Raw genomic sequence first — 25,245 nt, 5'->3', positions numbered from 1 at the left:
CACAAACAGAGTACTGAGTTGAATTTTTCAAGAACGACAAGTAAAATTTTGAGAAGAAATTATTTCGATGAATTTCAGTTTTGATCATCAATATCATCCAATTGTTCCCATTTAAATGAGAAATTCGAATTCTCTCTGGTCGTGATTTTGTGCTCCACAATCTGAGATCAGGTAGAGTGCTCTATCTCATATAGATTTGAATGGTAACAATCTAAAGATATTGATAATCAAAAACTAAAATTTAAAATAATCATTATATTTTATTAAGCAAGAGATTAAACTTTTCAATAACTTCATAATGAATTTTCATAATCAAGATGAAATATTTTGTTAATTAATTATTAATTCTGCATAGTTAAAAGATTATCTGGCAACAGAGCAAAGCGAGAAAGAGATAGCTATTCGCTTTGTTGAATGATAGACAAGGATAGCAATACCATTGCCAATCAAACACTGCCATTATAATGTGAACCTCACTATAGTGTCGACTTTCAATAATTTATTATTTCAATGGAACCCTCGTCACAAATTTCCAAACACAACATGTTCTCTTGTGTCGACTTTCAATAATAATTTATTATTTTAATGGAACGCTTGTCAAAAATTCCCTGATCGTTTATTGGTTGTTTGTCGTCTGATAGCCTCCTGATATGATGACAAATTTGCCAGCAGAGACGGCTTTCAATACGCCAATATTGTACATTGTTCATCAGCCAAATTCCACCAGTCTTTGTCAGCCATTTGGTTTCACACCCCCCCCCCCGGTGATGCTCAAACGACCCCTTTCCACCCCAAAAACTAAACTATGATTTATCACTCCCTTTGTCACAACGCCGAGAGGCACTTGATCATCATTACACGTTTTTCCACTGACAAATCTGTTTTTTTTTTTTTAAGTTTTTCACTTGGTTTTTACGATGAATGCGGTTAATTCTGGCGGCAAATTGATTGGCTTGTTCTATTAAAGAGGAGTAGTTCTATGGAAGGTTGTGTTTGGGAAATGAGGGAAATGCTCGTGTGGCTATCGAAGCATGCTTGATGAATCATTCATACGTTTTCGAATTCAAGCATGAATTGAGTAATTCCTGGAAGAGAATCAATGCTGTATCTGTTTTTTTTTAATTATTCGGTACTTCACTTTAGACGAGATGAATTTGAACCTATGATGCTCGAACCTAAAATAGTAGTTTATACAACAGTTTTATAAGGGTAATTCAACGCACGTTTTAGTTGTATGATTATGACACACTTTTTTCATCTATGACCACTCAAGCGAAGTATCACATTGTTGTAAGGTAGAAATCAACCAACTTGCCTATATTGTTGGAAGATTGACATAAAAATAGGTAGAAAGCTATTCAGAAGAAAAGTTGAAATACTAAAAAAAGACAAACATAACAAAACTTGATAAACTGAACCCTTGATTAACTGAGAATTTGATGGACTGTGAGCTTGAAGACTTGAAAATTCGACAAAATGAAAAGTGGACAAACTGAAAATTCCATCAACTGAGAACTTGACAAACTATAACTGAATGTACTAAAAACCGGAAGATTCGAAAACTTGACCAAATGAGAATTTGACTCAATGATAACTTGACGTACGGATAACTTGATAACCTGAGAACTGAACGAATTGAGAACTTCATGAACTTGAACGCTTGACGAATAGAAAACTTGACAAACTGAAACCTGCTGCCAGCATCAGAATTCGTGTTTTAATGTTGGTGCCACGCAAGAATAGTGTATAGAAGGTTTCCTTCTCCCATATTAGAACGCATAGTTTGACCGGTTTGGGCGAATATATCTCATTGGGCCAAAATATTCCACTACACCGGCTATGGTGTGACGTAATGCTGCGACCTCTCGGCCTAGCTTAACATGCATTCAAACGTAAAAATACCTAACTTTGAGCCCTTATAGCAAATTAACCATCAACACTACATAGAAGTGCATGACATCAAAATGCTCAGCATTTTATCCTCTTTGAAACAATATCAATGAAAATCCTATAAATGTTACTGGCGAGCCTAAAACAAATCGTTTGAGTACATGATTCAATTCAATACATACTATTTCAAATGAGTTTTTTTGAATTTTCTCTTACTTTTTCTCGCGTCGCTGTAGTTCTTCCTCCTATTTAAATTCCCATTAAGAAATTTATTCCTCATGAAGGTCCTTTGTTTGTGGAAAGATCTAACAACTTCTTCAGAAATTTCAGGATATTTCCCTGATGATATTAATGTGATTTTTTATCAACAACAACAATGCGAATCCATCAACGGTTTCCTAACATTATCACAAAAATAACCAATCTAAATCGGCCCTATGAATGTATTAACATCATTCAAGCTTCATATAGATTTTTATTTATCCCAATCATGAACAAAAAATCACAACTTCCAATGCTGTTATTTTATCAAGAAATAGAATGCATTTCACTATCATACAATAAAGTAGTTGAACTTGAAACCCATTTTATGAGGAACTAACAATGATATTTAAATTTATAGTTAGTTGAAGAATATTTGAATTATAATTAAGATCTATTCTTGCTTTGCACAAGTGTTTTTTGCAATGTTTTATGCAATGGAAATTAAGTATGCCATGGAGATAACATTCTGCTTTAAATAATTGATGGAAAAAGTGGGTCCTCAGGACCCAGGCTCACGACGAACGCCAGACAAATTTTGGTTAATGGAATAAACTTATTAATAGGTTTAACATTTGCACACCTTTCTCCTGGTATTATGAACGATTATTATATAAAAAAAATCTGGTGTGGCGCACTCACACAACTTTCCTTGCGGTACCGAAAATTGATCACGTGACGCTAGTGTTCTCGGGCATCTGAAGTCTACTATTCAAAGATTTAAGCCAGCTAGTGACAGGGCAATAACGCTGGAGACACACGAGGTCTGCTATCTCTTCATAGTGAATCATTTTAATCGTTCATTTAATAGAATCAACAGTTGCCAACAGTTTGCATTATTGAATAAACATATTTTCTCGAATTTCGAGCTTATTTCCAATTTTAGGTGAAAATGTCACTGAACATTAATTGTAGAGATTTTTATGCTCAATCTTCTCCACTTGAAATTTTTTGTTTAGATTGTATCTGAAGCCTGATAATTGAGAATCTAAAATCAAACTTTGTATAGCTCCTGAAATTTTTACATATATGGGACTTGTGCAGTTGAAAGGGCTTATCAATGACTATTTTAGGTATAACTTTTATCAAAATCGATGGAGCCGTTTTCGAGAAAAATCGCAAAAAACCCTGTTTTGGACAACATTTCCGCCATTTAAGCCGTCATATTGAATTGCATTTGATCGAAATTATTCGTGTTGGATCCTTATATTGCAAGGACTTAAGTTCCAAATTTCAAGACATTCCGTTAATTGGGGGATTAGATATCGTGTACACAGACGCACATACACTCAACAACCACACACACACACACACACACACACACACCCACACACACACACATACACTCATACACACACACACACACACAACACCACACACACACACACACACACACACACACACACACACACACACACACACACACACACACACACACACACACACCACACACACACAACCAATACCCAAAAACAACTTTTTTGGACTCAGGGGAACTTGAAACGTATATAAATTTAGTAATTGGGTTACCTTAATTTTTTCGGAAAGTAATACTTTCCTTACCTATGGTGATAGGGCAAGGAAAGTAAAAATACTGAAAATGAAGCTCCAAACCTACCATGAGACAATTTCAATCACGCACATTACACAGAATAACCACAAAGAAGAAACGCAGAACTCACTTGATAATCAGAATGTATACCATCCTTGGGTGTGACCAGCATCGGAAACCGTGTTATCGTCGTTGCATGAAGCATAATGTTCACAGTATAGTACAGATTTGAAAATCAATTATTGCGAAAATACATCTTTCATTGGATTGATTGTGATGCTCACATTATAGCATGGTCGTAGTAGAATATTATTCATTTCTTTATACATTGAGTCACAATATTTACTCCACTAATGACTATTCATTCATAATGAGTCATTAATGATAATACAGAAGCAGAGTGAAAAGGCTCAACTTCAACTATTTCTGAACTCAGTCAAGTAAAATGTCCAAACCATGCAGACCACTGAGATGGAATTGACCCCTGAAATGAAACCCATGTTCTCTTCACCTGCAGTTCAAACAGAGAAACACAAGTTTTGTAAGGGTGAAACCCAAGTGGACATAGCAGACCACTTTCACCGCATCACTAATGGTCCATCACATCCATTGATCAAGTGCTGTGGTGAATCACTAGTGGCAGATCACCTGATTGACAGATCACGTGATTCTCAAGGGAGAGAGCTGTTCTGACCGACCCTGTACGTCCAAGTCCGAATTAGCCCATAGCATGTCCCAAATCTTGAGTGACAAGGGTTGCATTGGGAAAAGGGCAGGTTTTTAGGTCAAAGGTTGTAAAAGGGTTGAATCTCTGTAAATAAGGGATGAAGATGATAAGAAAAGATTTATTCCCACTTTGTTAGATATATTGTTTGAATCAATCATAGAGGAAAGATAGCATAAGAAGATATCCCATGGTATAGGTAGTTTATGTTCCAAATTTCAAGTCGATTATTCGTGAACTCAAACCGATTATTGTTGACTACTGTCTATTATTAATTTTTTGGGTGGATGGGAGTATAGGATCGGCACAATGTAGACTAAGAGACTACCAGCGTCACATAGCTACACGAAAAATCTAGTGTGGCGCACTCACACAACTTTCCTTGCCGTTATGAAAATTGATCACCAGACGCTAGTGTTCCCGCGCATCTCAAGTCTACTACTATTCAAAGATCTGAGCCGGCTGGTGACAGGACAATAACGCTGGAAACACACAAGGTCTGCTATCTCTTCATAGTGAATGATTAAATAGAATCAACAGTTACCAATATTGAAATAATCACATTTTCTCGAATTTCGAGCTTATTTTCAAATTTAGGTAAAAATGTTATTGAACATTAACTGTAGAGATTCTCATGCTCAATCTTTTCCACTCAAAATTTTTTGTTTAAATTGTATCTGAAGCCTGATAGTTGGGAATCTAAAATCAAACTTTGCATAGATGGGGCGAAGCTGATGAAATTTTTACAAATATAGGACTTATGGCAGTTGATAGAGCTTATCAATAACTATTTTAGGTATGAATTTGATCAACATCGTTGGAGCCGTTTTCGATAAAATCGCGAAAAACCCTGTTTTTGACAACATTTTCGCCATTTTAACCGCCATCTTGAATCGCATTTGATCGAAATTGTTCGTGTCGGATCCTTATATTGTAAGTCATTCCGTTAATTGGGAGATGAGATATCGTGTACAAAGACACACATACACTCATAAGGTGCGTACAGACTTTCGCTCTGCTCCGCAACCGAACGTCACTCCAGCAGAGCGATTGATGATCGACCGGCACCCATATATTACATATATATACATATACACCCATACACACACACACACACACACACACACACACACACACACACACACACACACACACACACACACACACCCACACAACAACACACACACACACACACACACCACACACACACACACACAACCACACACACACACAACACACACACACACACACAACACACACACACACACACACGACCAATACCTGGTACGTGGGTGGTACGAGGGAGGAGCGTGCTCGATGCGGATTGGAAGCACGAGTATGTGTACGCAGCTTAAGAGCCACTTTTTTACAGCTATCGGACTTGTGGCAGACATATACCCAAAACCCACAAACCCACTTGTTTGGATTCAGGAGACCTTGAAACGTATAGAAATTTGGAAATTGGGGTACCTTGATTTTCTTCGGAAAGCAATACTTCCCTTACCTATGGTAATAGGGCAAGGAAAGTGAGAACCACTTTTTTGGACTCAGGGGACCTTGAAACGTATAGAAATTTACAAATTGGGGTACCTTAATTTTTTTCGGAAAGCAATACTTTCCTTACCCATGGTAATATGGCAAGGAAAGTAAAAATTACTACTAGGACTATCGGCTTTAGTTAACATTGAAATTTGGAACACAAACGCCCTATACCATGGGATTTCTTCTTAAGCTATCTCTTCTCTATGGAACAATAGTGATCAATTCACATACATTTATAGCAGTGGAATCACTTTTGCGTCACTTACGCACATTTCATTCATATCAGTGCTATTTAATATCAGTAATTTAAGTACAAATACAGTGTACTGAAACAGAAATATACAGATATAATAAGCATAGTATCAGCTAATGAGGAGTGGAATGCCCGCACCTTGATGTTGCAAAAGAGTGAATCCAAGGTACCTAGAATGTATTTTGAGTAAATTGATTGAATCTGAATGAATGTGGGATCAAACGGATGAGAAAATAGGATTCGAGATTGTATAAATTGAAAACTGTTTAGACATATTTTGTGTATTGGAACACCCATTCATAATTTATTCATTTCGGTGATTTAGAGACACAAAATAATGATGGAATTTTTGTTGGATTTGTCTGTTTTTCACGTTCCAGTTTCCCGTAACTAAACAAAACTTTGCGTGAAAAGCTCTAGCCGGTTGTTTGATGGTAGTGAGAGAGAGGAAGAAGAAGCAGAAGAAGAAGCAGGTGGAAGGAGAAAGAGGTGGAGAAGAAGGAGAAGAAGAAAAAGGAAAAGAGAAGAAGAATAAGAGTGAGAAGTGAGAGAACTAATTGCTATAGCTCGCTATGCACCTTTCACCTGAAATGGTGCCAATTAGAGAAGCAGACGGTCCTTATAAAGAGAGGCTCCACCATTTATTTTCGCTGGAACTATATTTTCAGTTATAAAAACTTATTCTGTAGTATAGAATTTCCTCATTACTGATTTTCACCATGAATATATATTGTCATATTCGTGGAGAAGAATAGCATAAGTTTTCTTTATTTTTCCTCTCCTCATAATTTTTCTATAATGTACCTTGTAAGAAATATTGAATAAATGGAAACAAATGACTCATACTAGTGGTAACAGAGTTTACTCTTTTGATAGTATCCAAAACTCATGTATTATTTGGGAAGATTTTAACCCTACCATGGATTCACTATTGTCCTATAGAAATGTTTACTCTATACTTCCAGCATTTTTTATCAGGAACGTGAATATTTCCCATGCGAAACACTTCAAACAGCAAAGTCAATATCATAATAGAAAAGTGGAGTAATTTAATAATGAAATTAGGAATAATCACATAACTTGTGTTGTATTTTCACTATGATCAATATTCTCCTATCTCCTTTCTCCTATACCAGAAGGCAGACTTCAATTAATTCTCTACCAGTGAAGACAAGCAATGTTAATTAAGTTTTGTGTTGAGTGAGATTTACTTCAAACTGCCATTATTAGTTCAATTGCAAGCTTTGACGTTACTTATGAGGAATAGAGACGGATCTCACTACAGTACCTGCTTTTGACATAGAAGATGACAAATTATGATTATTAACACGACTTCCTGTAGAGTTAACCTCAGATTGCTTATCCCCATTTGGATGATAGGGTTGGATTCTATAACAAATCCTAGGACGCATGTGGGAGCATCATTCTATAGTGTGGTCCACGTTATAATAGGGTATTTAATTAACATTGGGGCTGCTATCCTTGTCTATCATTCGACAAAGCAGAGAGTGCTATCCTTTTCTAGCTCTGCAACGTTCCGAATCGTTTTCGAACAATGTAGAATGTGATTAATCAACAAAATATTTAATTTCAATGTTATGAAAATTTATTATTTTATTAATGTATTATTCAATCATTGAAAAAATATATATACTTGACAAATAGAAGATAACTGATTATTTCAAACAAGTATGACAGTTGATATCAGATATACCGGTATCAGCGATCCTCTGTAGGAGGCAGTGGCAAAGCAGAGATCGTTCTCTATCTTTCTCCTCTGTCACTGTAACTGAACCTTACTTTATGCATGACTAGCATGTGACCCGTGCTCCGCAAGGGTCCAATTGAAAAAAAAAGGCAAACTCAAAACTTGAAGAATTTAAACTGGGCCTACAACCATCCTTGGTAAAATAATAATCTATATGCAATATCTCAAGTTAATCAGTTGAGTAGTTGAGACGTTATGATGAGTCATTAGTGAATTCCCATCCCGTACGTATATAAGCCAATTCTTTATTTCATTATATGATTGATACATATAGTTTGAACCAAGGTGCCTGGAATAGAATGTATTCTAGGTACATTGGTACAGATGATGGTTGACGTATACATACGTTGATTTGATTTGATTCCTGTCCCAGATTTAGATGAGGTTGGACATAGTTCGCAATAGGTTGCCTTGTAGGCTAATTGTTCACTTCACAAAACTTTCAATTATTGGTAGCTCAGATGTAATGAACAAGCACAAAATAAGAACAGACTTTCAACATAAATTGTCCCTTACTTCGTGGTGTATTTCCAAAGAAAAAAAATTGGAAATAGGATATTCTTTCCTGTTTTCAAGGATGTTCTTAAATATTTCAATTATTGGTCTCTGATGCATAGTAGCAGGGAACAAGTAGTCTCACTTATTGGAATAATGGCTTAGCCATAATATCCCTCAGACCTCACTAATACAATTTCTTCTTAAAGAATCTGTTATTTTATTGAAACCATACTTTCCTCATCTATGATTGACTGAGCGAAGTGAGGTCTAAGATTCAAGTCGACGGTTCTGCATTTCTCTTTATGTTTATATGTTTATATTCATGTTTTGATGTTCCGCATTTACAGCGAAACGCAGCAATAGATTTTCATGAAATTTGATAGGTATGTTCCTTTTTGAATTTCGCGTCGACGTATACATACGTTGATTTGATTTGATTCCTCTCCCAGATTTAGATGAGGTTAGACGTAGTTCGCAATAGGTTGCCTTGTAGGCTAATTGTTCACTTCACAAAACTTTCAGTCATCAATTTTATTTTCACAAAGTAGATTTCTGAGTTTAGATTCTTTGAAACTCAACATAGAAAAATATTTCATATTATTAAAACTGTAATAGGAAATATTAAATATAAGAAATAATTTTTCAGGACACAAAAACAAACTTGATAAGATCTACACTGTTTTCAGAAATATTGTGGAGCTTATCTATGATGAGAAGTATTTGTATAATTACTTTTTCACAAACTTAATATTTTGAATAAAGATTCAATTCATCTCATTCCAATTGCTAACTCTGAAATGTAAATCTCACCATAGCTATAGTCTATTCATGAACCATCATCAATTATTATCAGGTTCAAAGTGATATTTTCGAAATTAGTTGGATTGAAAACTCATCCATCATTATTTTAGAAAATTAGGATTTGAACATTGAGACTTGAAAATTGAGATTTGAACATGGAAGAACCTTCCCAATGATATTTCATCATTCATTCACCGAGTCACCTATTGAATTTGCGAATTGAAATTCAAATTACGGCGTTTGAATAACATGGACAATGACGTTGCGAAGTCAGTTGCCCAAGAAATTCGATTAGATGAATGTACTGCCAAACTAATAACGTTCCATTCGAAAGTCACCTTTCATCCGTAGACGCTAATCTATTTACAAACAGAAATGGAAATGTTTTCCGACATATTTCCATTTTCACTCTCCGGTTCATTTGCTCGTTTCTCCTTATTTTCGTCTCTAATTTTTAGTAATGTACTTACAGACAACAGATGACGTTGAGAGACATTATTTGTTCTCTTATCATTCTCTTTCCGTTCTCAGTTGAGTTCTCTTCATTGCTTTATTCTCTATATTTTCGTATTTTTGTGTTTTCATATTCTTCGTCCAATCTCTATTCTGTTAACTCTCCTTCTCTCATTTAGAAAGAAAGGGCAGTCCTCTCATGTATTCTCTATTCTGGAGAAATGATGAACTTTGAATCCTATTGCCATTATATTTGATGGGATAACGGACAGCGCAATTTGGTTATTGAAAATATTAATTCAACAAGACTACAAAAATACATAGAATACTAAGAAGCTGACTAGAGAAGTGGATAAAATAGAGAAGCGGATCGTAGTAGAATGACAAGAGAGGTTGAAACAGAGGTTATGTTAACATAGGCTCAAATACTAGCAACTATCGGTTAGTTACAGTTCTCTGAATCTATTGTCTTCAAATTATATATTACTAGTGACCCCCTGGGTTGAAGAACTCGCTCAAGGACTGACTGTTGTTTTGTAATCTTTGAAAACCGTGACTTTCAATTTTATACTCAGTATATGAAAATAAAGTAAACAGCTGAATATTCCTTTCACTTGAATGATGTTGATCAATCAATTCTTTCTTAAGTTATTGTAAAACATACAAACATACGGGCAACAATTTTGGCCTTCAGTAAGTCAAATGTGAGAACTCGCCAACGCTCGTTCAATAACTAAGGAAGTGAGATTGATTGATTATTGTGTGAGTAATTGAAGGTAGGATAGATTGATTGATTGATTGATTGAGTACTTTATTTATGTAGATTACAATATATACGGCTTATACACTTATATACAATAGCTTACAATACAGCAAAATTATAGATGAATTTACATAATATAGACTATGAAATAATTATTGAACTGTATATGATATGAAAAAGTAATTTGTAATATAATACTATAGATAATTATATTGTTATGCATCCACATAAATTGGCGGAGCTTTGGACATATCAATGTCCATTCTTCGGAAAGAATATTAAAAATATCCCCCCACTAACTCTCTACCAAAAATAAGAGAAACTCTTACCTAGATAACTCTCTACCTAGATAAGAGAAAGGAATCTGAACCAGAGGATTAGGTAACTTGAACCATTAGGTAATGGACGATAATTTATTATATAAATCGTAATAGGAGAGTAGGTCAGAGAAAATTCTGTAAAAGGAGGAGGAGTAGAAGGGGGTGAAGACAGAGGAAAGGGAGGAAGAGGGTAGAAAGGAGGAGGACGATGGAGAAGGAAAGTAGGAGGAAGATGAGTGAAAGTAATTGAATGACAGGGAGGAAAATTGAAGTTTAAGCAGAAGGAAGAGGAGAGGGCGAGTGATAAGAAGGATCATGGCGAGGAAGGGGAAAAAATGAGTAGGAGAAAGAGGTGGAGGAGAAGGAGGAAAAGTAGGAGTAGAGGATCGAAAGAAAAAGATTAATCGCTCGCTTGAGAGTCTAACTACTCCTGACAGATTGCATTTGGCAAAGAAAAAAACGCTGAGCGTAAATAATAGAGCGGCATTGAAATGATGATCAACAACATCGTTACATCAGACAACTGTATCAACACAGCGGATGGAATGTTGAGGGTTGTAAAAGTGATATAGTGAGGTCCACGCTATAATGGCAGTGGAGAAAGATAGGAGAACAACGTTGCCGATCCTCTGTCTTATCAATGCCTTCTATAGACGGTAGTTGATACAGGTTTATTGATGTAATTAATATCAACTGCTCATTCTCGTTTAAAATAATCAATTATTATATTTTATTAAAGGAAGAAATTATATTTTTCAATCATTTTATAAAAGTTTTCATAATAAAGATGAAATATTTTGTTGAATGATTATTAATTTTACATTGTTGAAATACGATCTAGCAATAGAGCAAAGCGAGAAATAGCGCTATCCGCGATATGATAGACAAGGATAGAATGATAGACAAGGATAGCTATATCATTGCTAATAAAACACTGCCATTATAACGTGGACCTCACTATAGTCATGAGTGGAAGGGTGGAGTTGAAGGGTGGAGTTGAAGGGTGTCATCCTATACTATTAAACGAGCAACTTCTGTTTATATGTTTAGATGTTCAGATGTTTGGATGCTTAGATGTTCATATGTTAGTATTTCACCGGATCTCAAAAACGGCTCTAACGATTCTCACGAAATTCAGAACATCGTAGGTTTATAATATGAAGATTCGATTGCACTAGGTCTCATCCCTGGGAAAACTCGCTGAAGGACATTGAAAGTATTATTATTATTATTCATCCTTGGAAAAACTGCTGATAATAAATATTTCGTTGTCTGTTGGTGATGGAAGTGGGTGAGCGAGTTCATGTGTGTGGGACTGTGTCAAAATTATGACTCAGCTGTTGAACTTTTTGTATTCATTTAATCAGGCACTTAGTGCCGGTTGCAAAAAAGCCGGATTATTTGCAATCCTGATTAATTCCAGTAGATCCATCTTTTTGGAATGGTCTTTTCTGATTTGGTCCACGTGAAGTTAATCAGGATTGAAATTTAACCGGCTTTTGTGCAACTGGGCCTTCGTGGGGGGAATTTTTGCATTCCTCTGGGAATAAATCTCAATTTACTGTGATTAGATAGAACATTTCTGTATGAATGTTATCATAATTTCTTCTTTCGTAATAATTTCTATATAATTATGCTTTTGTACTCCAGAGCGAAGCTCGGTCCCCGATATTTGACTTATAGCGAGGTCCACGTTATAATGGCAATGTTTTGATTAGCAATGGTATTGTTATCCTTGTCTTTCATTCAACAAAGCGGATAGCGCTATCTATGTCTCGCGCCATCTCTGTCTCGCTTTGCTCTTTGCCAGATCGGCTTTTAACAATGCAGAATTAATGATTAATTTAAGAAATATCTCATCTATGAAAATTCCTTATGCGATTATTGGAAAGAAATAAATTCTTTGCCTTATAAAATATAATTGATTAATTTAAACGAAGATGGACAATTAATATCACATTAATAAACCTGTTTTAGCTACCATCAAGAAGACATTGACTAGACAGTGAAGATCGGCAATGTTGCTCTCCTATCTTTCTCCACTGCCATTATAACATGGACCTCACTATAGGGATGTTCTTAGAGAATAGAGGGAAAGGGATGAATTGAAATGAAAAAAATGATCACAAACGAAATTGTGCCAGATTCACAGGTGACTAAGCCAGTTACAAACACATCATCATGTTTGAATGTGTATCTGCCTGCACACAATCATACTTGTGTTTCCAAGGTCTGTTCAATCTTGTAGAGTTTAAAAGGATGAAGATCGAACGTGCATAAAACTATACGGTAGTCTAGTTACACACACACACACACATCGATTCTTGGAAGACCGAATTTCGCCGTCTTTATGGATTCTATTGTATTGAACACTACCTAGTAACTCGTACTTGGCAAGGGTCTATTCAAAAACTTGACTTACTGAAATCTTCAAGGAATTTAAATATACATATAAACATCCTCGGTAAAATTATTCATCTATATGCGAAATTTCAAGTAAATCAGTTTAGTAGTTCAGACGTGATTATGTATCATTGGTGAATTTCTTATCCCGTACGTGTATAAGATGATTCTTTCCTTTATAGACTAATATTATAGACTAGCAGGTAACCCGTGCTCCGCAAGGGTTCATTTTGGAACTTGACAAACTGAAAACATGACCTACAGGAATCTTGAACCTGTTAGTCCTTCCTCAATCATTTTGAAGAATTGTGTTCTGTTTATCAATAAATAAATAACGAGCGAAGCTCGGTGCCCCGATATTGTCTATATGGAGGAAATAATCGGCATATACATGTACCGAATAAGAAATTCATGAATGAATCAGTTCAGTAGTTCAAACGTGATGATGCGTCATTCATGAATTTCTTATTCGGTACATGTATATGCTGATTATTTCCTCCATATAGTAATATCGGGGCACCGAGCTTCGCTCGTTATTTATTTATTGATAAACAGAACACAATTCTTCAAAATGATTGAGGAAGTACTAACAGGCACACCCCAAAACTGTTTCTTCCCCGAATTTTGATGTATACACTAAGAATAGTCTAAAAAGTAGATTATGTTCCTTAAACTTGAATAAATTCAGGTTCAATTTTCAATCCAAACATTTAAAAAACAAAAAGTTCCAATTTAGATTATTCAGAAACCAAATTGGATAACAAAATAACACTCAATAATCACTTCAAAATGTCAAATAACGAATAACTTTGAAAATTATGATATACTCTAGTTTAGAATGACTATCATGTCATGTCAAAAAATCAGATTATTTCGATAAAGTCGATTAAAATTTTTAGATAATATTTCTCGCTGATTGATTATTTGATACACAGCTGGAAATAATTCTGTCTCTTTCTCACACACGAATCTTCTGTTTCGACAGACGATGAAATTACCATCTGTTTTTCCAAGGATGAACTATTGTTATCTTTTTCATGTTCTCTAGCGAGTTTTCCCAGGGTTGAGACCAATCGAGTTTTTATATCATAAGCCTACTATGTTCCAAATTTCGTGAAAATCGTTAGAGCAGTTTTCGAGATACGTTGAACATAAATAACCAGATAACTAGATAAAAATATAAAAAATTCTAGAAATATAGACAGATGTACAGAAATTATTGCTCGTTTGATATAATAGGATAGATAGCTTGAAAAGCATAATGATGTGATCATGTGTATGGCAAGTTCCACTTAATCTAGTAGAACGTGAAAAATCGAACGTCCATAAATCGATGTGTGTGTAGCAGTAGTTAGATGTAAGCCCCGCATACATACACATCGATTTTTGTTCGTGATATATTTTGCCGTCCTTAAGAATTCTATCAGAATCAGATTGAAACGAACTTGATGAACATCATCTGTTTGAAACCATCTTTTTGATCTGATAGAGTTTATAAGAACGTCAAAAATCGTACGAATAAAAACCGATGTGTGTGTAGCTAACCTTACTGGAGAAAAAATCGTCAGTATTAGTCAGGAAAGGTCGGCATTTGGACGAATATTTACGTAATAAAACATAGTGAAGTAGAATAAGAGTGTGAAGAAGAAGGAAAAAAGTGTAGAGTGAGAAGAAACAGCATCAATAATCAAATCGAGATTACCATTGTTATAGAGAGTGTAAAATTGATATGAAGATGACATCAATTATAGGAATATTGCCGGAAAAACTCCATTCAATACACAATACTATATAGAAAAAGGTCAATAGCAGAACAACCCGTGAATGAAAATTCCATAAGAAACAAGATGAACACAAACATTCTCGTGTATTAATAGGGGAAATTCATGGAATGAGCATACAAGCCTCGTGTGATTTTGGCACAAAAAATAATTGAGAAGAACTCTCATTCCTTGATCATTTGTTGAACTTTACTGTTTTCCACGTTCTATAGTGAGGTCCACTTTATAATGGCAGTAGAAAGGATAAGAGGACAGCGTTGCCGATTCTCTTCATTGCCACCGCCTTCTATAGTGGATAGATGATACCAGTATATCTTATGTGATATTATCAACTGTCGTTTCTTGTTGAAAATGATCAATAATTTATATTTGTTTGTAGAGAAGATATATTTTTCATAGCTTATTTATGACTTTTCATGGTTGAGATAAAATGTTTCGTTGATTATTCATATTTCTACATTTTTAGGAAACGATCTGGCAATATTGCGGAGCTAGAAGAGGTTAGCGCTTTCTGCTTTGTCGGATGATTGACAAGGATAGCAACACCAATGTTGATCAAATACTGTTACTATAATGTTAAGATCACTATAGTTTTCCGGTATGTGTGGAAATGGTTTGGTAAACTGTAAAGTGATGGAGAAGAGAAGGGAGAAGAAATAGAAAAAGTAGAATAGAAAGTGGGAGAAAAAGAAGAAGAAGAAGAAGAAGAAGAAGAAGAAGAAGGTGTAGAAAAAGGAGAAGGAAAAAAGAAGGAGATGACAATAGAAAACAGAATCAACCAAGAAAAGAGAGAAAGAGAGATAATTGAAATGAAGGAGGATAACAAATAGAAAAAAAGGAAAAATGAAAGCCTTATATGATATCTGAAATAAGGAGTGGAGTGTAAGCTCTGGATGATGAAGATGAAAGAGAAGACAAAGAAGAGAAGCAGCAGGAGGAAGGTATAGAAAAATAAGAAAGAAGGTGATAAGGAGAAAGTAGAAAAAGAGTGATTAAAAGAAGGAGAATAAGAAGAAAAAGAGAAGAATAAGAGGATGGAGGACAGTGAGGAGGAGGAGAAAGGAGGCAAAAGAAATAATGAAGGAGAGGAAAAAGATAAAGAAGAAGAAGAGGAAAAAGATGAAGAAGAAGAAGAAGGAAAATATAAAGAAATAAGAATTAAACAAGGTGAGAAAGTGATATTAAAAGTTGAGAGATATTAAGAGAGTGATGAGAGAGTGAATTGAAATTGAGGAGGGTAACGAGTAGAAGAAAATGGAAAATGAATCCAATGTCAAAGATATCAAAGAGAGGTCAAAGATGGAGAGAAGATGAAAGAGAGAAGGAAGAAGATGAAAAAGATAGAGAAAAAGAATAATTTAAAATCAGAATATTAAGCAAGAAGGGAGCGGTGGAATAATTGAAATGAAGAAGCAGAAAAAGTAGAAGAAAATGAAAAATGGTGCCAAAGAGATCAAATCTGAAATAAGGAGTGAAGCTTTGGCACGCGGCCGGCCTAAGCCTGGCCTGAGGGAAAACTAGCATTTATCCGCTCGGAAAATCAGTGCACCTGATGAAAATTGCAAAACCAGAAACAAATTAATATTTGAACGCTGTTTTCCCTCGGGTTTTGGCCTTGTATTGCCTGCCCGTTTGCATTCGAATAATCTCTGCCAATTCACAAGCGAGAGCTTAAAAGAGCGAAAAAGTTAAAAAGGTGAATGTTGAAGATAAGGTAAAGGTGAAGTTGAATGTTGTAAAAGGTAAAAAAGAAGCAGAGGAAGACAGGGGGAGAAAAAGATGAAGAAGAAGGAGGAGGAGAAAGTGATGAAGAAGAAGGTGGAGGAGGAAAGGCGAAGAAGAAGAGAGGGGTAAAGGAGAAGGAGTTGTGGGAGAAAAGGTAAAGGAAGAAGGAAAGGAGTTGTGGGAGAAAAGGTAAAGGAAGAAGAGAGAGAAGGATGAGAAGAGAAGAAGGTAAAAAAATGAAGAAAAGGAAAAGAAGAAAATGAAGGAGAAGAAGGTGGAGAAGAAAGTGGAGAAGAAGTAGGTGAATGAGATCCAGTTGGAGGAAGAGGAGGAGGTGAAGGAGGAGAATGTGTTGTGAAGAAGGTGAATGAGAGAAAGGTAAAGAAGAAGGAAGGATGAAAGAGAAAGGTGGAGAAGAAGGTGTAGAAGGAGAAGGAGGAGAAGGTGATGGCGAAGAAGTTAGAGGAGGAGAGAGAAAGAAATATAATAATAATAATAATAATAATAAATATCATAATAATAATAATAATAATAATAATAAGAGGAAGATTATGATGATGATGAAGGGTGGAGCAGAAGAAGCTGAAGAAGAGTAACTGGAGAAAAAGGAGGTGAATGAGAAACAGGTGGAGAAGGAGGAGGAGGCGGGAAGAAAGTGAAGGAGAAAAGGTGGAGAATTAGATGATTGATTGATTTTTGATGAGTACTTTATTTATGTAGATTACAATATATACTGTCTTATTACACTTATATACAATAGCTTACAATACAGCAAAATTAAGATGGAATTTACATGATATAGACTACGAAAATAATTATGAACTGTATATGATATGAAAACGCAATTTGTAAATAATAACTATAGATAATAATTATATTGTTATGCATCTAATAAATTGGCGGAGCTTTGGACATATCAATGTCCTCTTCGGAAAGAATATTAAAAATATCCTCCCCACTAACTCTCTGGGGGAGTGGAAGAAAGTGGTGAAGAAGAAGATAAATGTGGAGAGGTAGAGGAAGTAGAAGAAACATAAGAATTAGAGGATGTGTTTTTAATTTTGTTGGTACTTTTGTTCTTGGAATAGGAGAAATAAGTGGGTATTAAAACAGAAGATGGAAGGATCAGAAAAACATTATGAGAGTTCACTTCTCCTCAGTATCATTAATCTTCTAACAAAAATCATGTTTTTGGACTCAGGGGACCTTGAAACGTATAGAAAACTTGAAATTGGGGTACCTTAATTTTTTTTGGAAAGCAATACTTTCCTTACCTATGGTAGTAGGGCAAGGAAAGTAAAAATACCTGTAAAATGAGTTGTTGAAAGGAAAATTTTTTAAATGAGAGTGGGAGATTATTCTGAAGTCCGTCTGTAGAAATACTTTTAGAAACGTCAAATACGTTGTGGAAAGTCCTTATTTGATTGAGACTGAGCCTCCTTAATGAACTGCTGTCACTCAGGTTACTCAGAATAACATATTTATTGACCGAGCGAAGTGAGGTCTAAGATTCAAGTCGACGGTTTGGCAATTCTCTTAATGTTAAAATGTTTGAATGTTGTAAGGGCCGTTTGCACAGTGACAGTTTAAACTAAATTCATTTAAACTGTATTTAATCCGTATCAAGTCTAGTTTGTTATAATGTGTTACATTTTGAGTTAAGCCACCAGTTGAATAAATTCAGTTAAGCTTTGACTGTGCAAACGGCCTTAATGTTTGAATGTTTAATGTTTGAATGTTTGAATGATTTTTGAATGTTTGAATGTTTGAATGTTGAATGTTTGAATGTTTGAATGTTTGAATGTTTGAATGTGTGAGATGTTTGAATGTTTGATAGTTGAATGTTTGATGTTTGAATGTTTGAATGTTTGAATGTTTGAGTTTGATGTTTGAATGTTGAATGTTTGAATGTTGAATGTTTGAATGTTTGAATGTTTGAATGTTTGAATGTTGAATGTTTGAATGTTTGAATGTTTGAATGTTGAATGTTTGAATGTTTGAATGTTTGAATGTTTGAATGTTTGATGTTTGAATGTTTGAATGTTTGAATGTTTGACTGTTTGAATGTTTGAATGTTTGAATGTTGGAATGTTTGAATGTTTGAATGTTTGAATGTTTGAATGTTTGAAGTTTGAATGTTTGAATGTTTGAAGTTTGAATGGTGAATGTTTGAATGTTGAATGTTTGAATGTTTGAATGTTTGAATGTTTGAATGTTTGAATGTTTGAAGTTTGAATGTTTGAATGTTTGAATGTTTGAATGTTTGAATGTTTGAATGTTGAATGTTTGAATTTCGGATGTTTATATGTTGCGCATTTACGGCGAAACGCGGTAATAGATTTTCATGAAATTGACAGGACAATTTCAAGGATAATATAAATGAAAAAGAAGCCTCATCATATGCAAATATTAGATTAAAAATCGACTATAGAATTATTCATCATAAATCAGCTGACAAGTGATTACAAAGATGTGTGGAGAAGCCAGTCTATTGCTTTCTCTTTTCTGTATAAGGCTACTTGTGATAAGAATAAAGAAAAATAGAAATCTGCTGTGTGATTGAATAATTCAAAAGGGTACTGAGATTCTATTTTCCAGTCTATGGCTGTATTTCCATAAGGTCTATAGTTTCAATCAGGTACTTGTGGATGAGAATACTGCGTGAGGTCTACTGTTCACAGAACTACTAGTGTAAATTATAATAAATCTCAATGTTTTGGCCCAGCCAACAAAGTCAGGCTGTGAATTAATGAAGAGAAAGATACAAAGTAAAAAAAATGAAGAACGAAAAAACAACAAGAACACAAGATAAATCGAGAAAAACTAAAACTTTAATCAGCCGCCAGTTTGGATACAGATATTATGGAACATTTTTTCGTTGTCATTTTTCTTTTCTTGAAAAGGCCTTCAAAATGATGTACCACACAATGGGTTTCTACATTCAAAATATTCGGGTTACAACCCCTAAGGTCTCCCCCTTATGAGGGGGTGAAAATCATTTGTACGTCAAAAGGTAGAGCATTCGACCAATAACTTATCCTGAAAGTTACAGTATTATATCCACAACAGTCTCCAGTCTCCAACTCATTGAAGGGTTCTCATACATCTGAATTACATTGTATATAAACCTTGTTTGAATTAGTAAATGAATAAGTATCGGAGTGGAAGAATTAAGAGAATGTAGAGAGAAAGGGATGACCAAACACTTTGGTGGTGATTGATAAAAAATACTTGACCCTGAGCTGATCAGGTAAATAAAGTAAGCATTCGTGTTCGTTGACATTTGTTCTGAACTCAGTTGGGGAAACACTGATTTCCTCAGAGAATTGTTTCACTTTCTCAACAGAGAATAAAATTTCTTGAAAAATTCTTTCCGAAACTAATCCTCTCTCAGTCAGGAAACTCAGCTGAGACAACTAAAGAAGGTTCATCATAATACAAGCTACTAGTATTTGTCTTGGAATACTAATTATGATATTACACTATATCATAGTAAGCTTTATTGGCTACACTATTTGTAGACATTCTGTGAGATTTCAATAATATTCGTATAATAAATGTACAGAACAAATTGATTCCTCTCTTCTTTAAAATTGAATGGGAATGTGTAGACCGAGCCTCAAATTGAGATAGACCAAATGTAGAGTCATATCTAATCACACTGACAAGATCACACTGACGTGCTTGCAGTAATTGAGCTCAGCTTCTCAAATTTCATCAGTTTTTACTTCCTTGCCCTATTACCATAGGTTAAGGAAAGTATTGCTTTCCGAAAAAAATTAAGGTACCCCAATTTCTCAATTTCTATTCAAGGTCCCCTGAGTCCGAAAAAGTGGTTTTTGGGTATTGGTCGTATATGTGTGTGTGTGTGTGTGTGGGTGTGTTGTGTGTGTTGTGTGTGTGTGTGTGTGTGTTGTGTGTGTGTGTGTGTGTGTGTGGTGTGTTATGTGTGTGTGTGTGAGTGTGTGTGTCTGTGTGTGTATGTATGTATGTGTGTGGGTGTGTTGTGTGTGTGTGGTGTGTGTGTTGGTGTGTGTTGTGGTGTGTGTGTGTGTGTGTGTGTGTGTGTGTGTGTGTGTGTGTGTGTGTGTGTGTGTGTGTGTGGTGTGTGAGTGTGGTGTGTGTTGTGAGATTGGTGTGTGTGTGTGTGGTGTGTGTGTGTGTGTGTGTGTGTGTGTGTGTGTGTGTTGTGTGTGTGTGGTGTGTGTGTGTGTTGTGTGTGGTGTGTGTGTGTGTGTGTGTGTGTGTGTGTGTGTGTATGTGTGTGTGTGTGTGTTGTGTGTGTGTGAGTGTGTGTGTGTGTGTGTGTGTGTGGTGTGTGGTGTGTGTGTGTGTGGTGTGTGTGTGTGTGTGTGGTGTGTGTGTGTGGTGTGTGTGTGTGTGTGTTGTGTGTGTGTGTGTGTGTGGTGTGTGTGTGTGTGTGTGTGTGTGTGTGTGTGTGTGTGTTTTGTTGTAAGTGGTGTGTGTGTGTGGTGGTATGTGCGTCTGTGTACACAATATCTCATCTCCCAATTAACGGAATGATTTGAAATTTTGGAACTTAAGGTCCTTACACTATAAAGATCCGACACGAACAATTCGATCAAATGCAATTCAAGATGGCGGCTAAAGTGACGAAAATGTTTTTCGTGATTTTCTCGAAAACGGCTGTAACAATTTTGATCAATTTATACCTAACTTAGTCATTGATAAGCTCTATCAACTGCCTCAAGTCTCATATCTGTAAAAAATTCCAGGAGCACCACCCCTCTCTGCAAAGTTTGGTTCTAAATTCTAATTATCAGGCTTCAGATACAATTTAACAAGAAAAAATCAAATGGAAAAGATTGAGCATGAAAATCTCTACTATATGTTCAGTAACATTTTCACCTAAAATGGGAATAAACTCTTCATTCCAGAAAAAGTGATTATTCAATTGCAAATTATTGTTGATTCTAAAAATCGTTCACTATCAAGAGATAGCAGACATCGTGCTTTCCAGCGTTTTTGTCCTGTCATCAACTGGCTCAGATCTTTGAATAGTAGACTTAGATGCGCGTGAGCACTAGCGTCAGGTAATTAATTTCCATAATGACAAGGAAAGGTTGTGTGAGTGCACCACACCAGATTTTTCTCAATTATTTAGAATCATACAACATTCAGGAAAATACAATACAAGCTCAAGCCAAAACGGCTCCAATTCTAATTATATAATGAGTATTTAGAATTTCTACAAATAAATGATCAATACAACAGTCCAAATGTGAAATGTAGACTGAAATTATGATGTTGTGCTCTCTCACTCTGTCTCTTTATTCTACCCTCACTCTCTAATTCTGTCATTCTTTCTCTCTCTGTCTCTCTAATAGTCTGTTTTAGGGTTGTGTGGCAGAGAGGACTTGGAGTCCTAACTCTGCCCTGACAATGATCTCATTGAAAAATCACAAACAAGCTTGTATTTCTGAAAGTTTATCTGTAGTTGGTGTAATCCATACAAACGATTATAGTCTTATCCCTAATCAATGATGAGAGCTTTCAATGGCTTATTTAATTGCTTCCGTGTTGGCTGAAATCTATACAAATGATAATAATTTAATAGTAATCTTATTCCTAACCATCTACAGTGTCTTATCAAATAATAAGGAATTCAATGGGATATTAAATTGTTTTCTCCTGAATTTGGTCTTCCTGAAGTTTATCTTTCGAGGTGAAATCCATACAAATAATATACATCTTACTCCTAAACCATCGACAGTGGCTTATCCAATGAAGAGAAATTTGAATGGAATATCAAACTGGTTTTTCCCCTGGATTTTTTCTTCCTAGAGTTCATCTGTAGTATAGGTGAAATATATACAAATAATAATACTCATCTATTTCACCTTCCATGTCGAACTGCTAGTTAATAGAATTCGTTTTGAACTATTTCCGACGACACTACAGTCAAAAGTATAGAAAACTAGTTTTGTATAGAAGATTTTGTATAAAAGTTTTCAAAAACCAGTAGGCCTACTCACGTATACGCGCTTTCGGATTTTAAAATACATTTTTAACACAAAAACATCTGGTATGGCGCACTAACAACAAGTTTCCTTGCCGTTAAAATTGATCACCTGACGCTAGTGTTCACGCGCATCTGAAGTCTACTATATAAATATCTGAGCCAGCTGGTGACAGGTCAATAACGCTGGAGACACACAAGGTCTGCAATCTCTTCATAGTGAATGATTTAAAGAATCAACAGTTGCCAAAAGTTTGCAATTGAATTATCACATGTTATCAAATTTTGAACTTCTTTCAATTTCATGCTCAATCTTTTCCACTTGAATATTTTTGTTTGAATTGTATCTGAAGCCTGATAATTGGGAATCTAAAATTAAACTTTGCATAGATGGGGCGGAGCTCCTGAAATTTTATCAATGTCTATTTTTGAAACGATCTTGAAACGTATAGAAATTAAGAAATTTGTGTACCTTAATTTTTTTTGGAAATCAATACTTTCCTTACCTATGGTAATAGGGCAAGGAAAGTTGAAAATCCGAAAGCACTTCTCATGTGAATGCTAGCTTTTGATAACTGTCATTCAAAACTTTGATTCGTTTTCACTTATCAACTTTTCGACGAAAATAGATAAAACACGAACCAATAATAACTCTTCGACCATATACAGCGACTTATCGGATGAAAATAACTCCCCACGAGATATTGAATTACATTTAATGAATTTTCTCACCTGACATTCGTATGTGCCATTGTCTCGTTTCTGGACATACTTTATCTGCAAATTCCAGTCATCAGAATTGTCTTCGTGGACCACCTGGAACCTTTCGTCATTGGTGTAGGTCAGCACACCAGAGGTCAGTATGTGCCAGTCTCTTCTTCGCACCCATGATACCTTCCAAAGAAAGATTGAAAGAATGATTCATTGTCATAGTAGACAAGACGGTATGTTAACTTAGAACCGCCCAATCTACCGAACTACCTATTCTTCTAATAGATCTATTCCGCAAATGTCACCATAGGCAACAGCCTTTTAACAATTGTCAATAAATATCTCATCTCAGAGCAGAGAATGCTTTCAATAATAAAAAGAGGGTATCAACCGCAAGAACATTAAGTCTAGAGGTGAGGAAACGGTTGCTCAAAACGTATGAATGGAGCATTGCAACCTATGGCAGTGAAGCTTGGACGATGCGTGTGAGAGAAGAGAGAAGAATTTCTCTTTTAAGGCTGTGCTGGTGCTACAAGAGAATGCTGAGGATCAGTTGGAGAGAAAAGGTAACGAATGAAGAGATGTTTCCAAGTGTTGGAGAGAGAAGGTAACGGATGAGAGATGTGTTTCAAAGAGTTGGAGAGAGAAGTTGTCTACTGAAAGAAATAAAAAGAGAATCGTAAAACTAGTTGGTCATATTCTGGACTAACAAAAAGAATAATGGAGGGAATGACCGAGGGAAGGAATGCGAGAGGAAGGCCAAGACTGGAGAACAAAGAACAACTGAAGAAGGATGTGAGATGTGCCCATCTTGAGACCTCAAATGATAGCGGATGACAGAGAGGCATGGAGAGTTGCTGCCAACCAACCCAACAGCTGTTAACCAAAGAAGAAATAATCTATGTATTTTCTATAATAATGATAATTCAATTTTATAATAATAATTATATTTATGTATTATTTCCGTAAATCACTATTTTCTCTCATAAATCACACTCACCGATCTCTCGCCCAGCTTGCGCACACGACAGTGCAGGAACGCGGTGCCTCCCAGCTGAGCAGTTATGTTGGTCACCATATCGTTGTCGAAAACTGGCAAGCTGTTGGCAGCCTGATCCACATCAGCTGACGACCCCGGCCTCCGCCCCTCCAAGCCTCCATCGTCGTCAGATAACGTCAGAATGGCCGCCGACTTACCGATGGCTGATGGGCCAACTTTTTGGAATGGCCGTTCTAAGGACATGAACAGAAAAAAGTGAATTATTCATAAACAATATTCTTACTTCATTCAAATAAAATGTATTTAATAAACAATCCCATGTGCACATTCGTATACACTGTACAAATTTGATTTTATTCATCTATTCGTTGTGCTAGCTCTAGTAAAATTAATTCCACAATAAAGTATACATCATATTAAACAGATACAGCCTTTTCTCATTGGGGCTACTCTAAAATATAAATAAAAATTAGAAGTCTAAGTACCATTTTAAAATTGTTCAATCAAGACATGTTTCGGCTATATAATGCTATTATCAAGAATAAATTACTTGCACTATAACACTATAACAAATAACACTATAGTGTGGTCCACGTTATAATGGCAGTGGAGAAGGATAGGGGAACAGAACATATTCTCTGTTTTGCCACTGCCTTCTATAGAGGATAGCTGATACCAGTATATCTGATGTTATATTAACTGTTCATTCTTGTTTCAAATAATCAACTTCTTTTTCTATATGCCGGCTCCGCGACCGAGATTAGCGATCATTAATGCAATCTGGATTCTATTGACTGCAGCTCGGACAGAGATGTTGAGT

At 35.5% G+C, this 25,245-nt stretch overlaps 1 protein-coding gene across 1 annotated transcript in view; it reads right to left on the bottom strand.

Annotated features, from left to right (window-relative positions):
• LOC111051744 overlaps window positions 1-24,668 on the bottom strand; it is a 95,467-nt gene extending 70,799 nt beyond the window's left edge. The window contains exons 1-2 of the mRNA XM_039420273.1: window positions 24,426-24,668; window positions 23,447-23,608 (exon numbers count right to left, since the gene is read on the bottom strand). Of these exons, the coding sequence (XP_039276207.1) occupies window positions 23,447-23,608; window positions 24,426-24,668 (405 nt within the window). The remainder of the gene's footprint in view (window positions 1-23,446; window positions 23,609-24,425) is intronic.
• Window positions 24,669-25,245: the final 577 nt, after the last annotated feature.

This window comes from Nilaparvata lugens, chromosome 2, assembly GCF_014356525.2.
Source record: "Nilaparvata lugens isolate BPH chromosome 2, ASM1435652v1, whole genome shotgun sequence".
NCBI lineage: Eukaryota > Metazoa > Arthropoda > Insecta > Hemiptera > Delphacidae > Nilaparvata > Nilaparvata lugens.
Note: the sequence above shows the minus strand (reverse complement) of the source record. Positions and strands in the feature narration are given on the sequence as shown.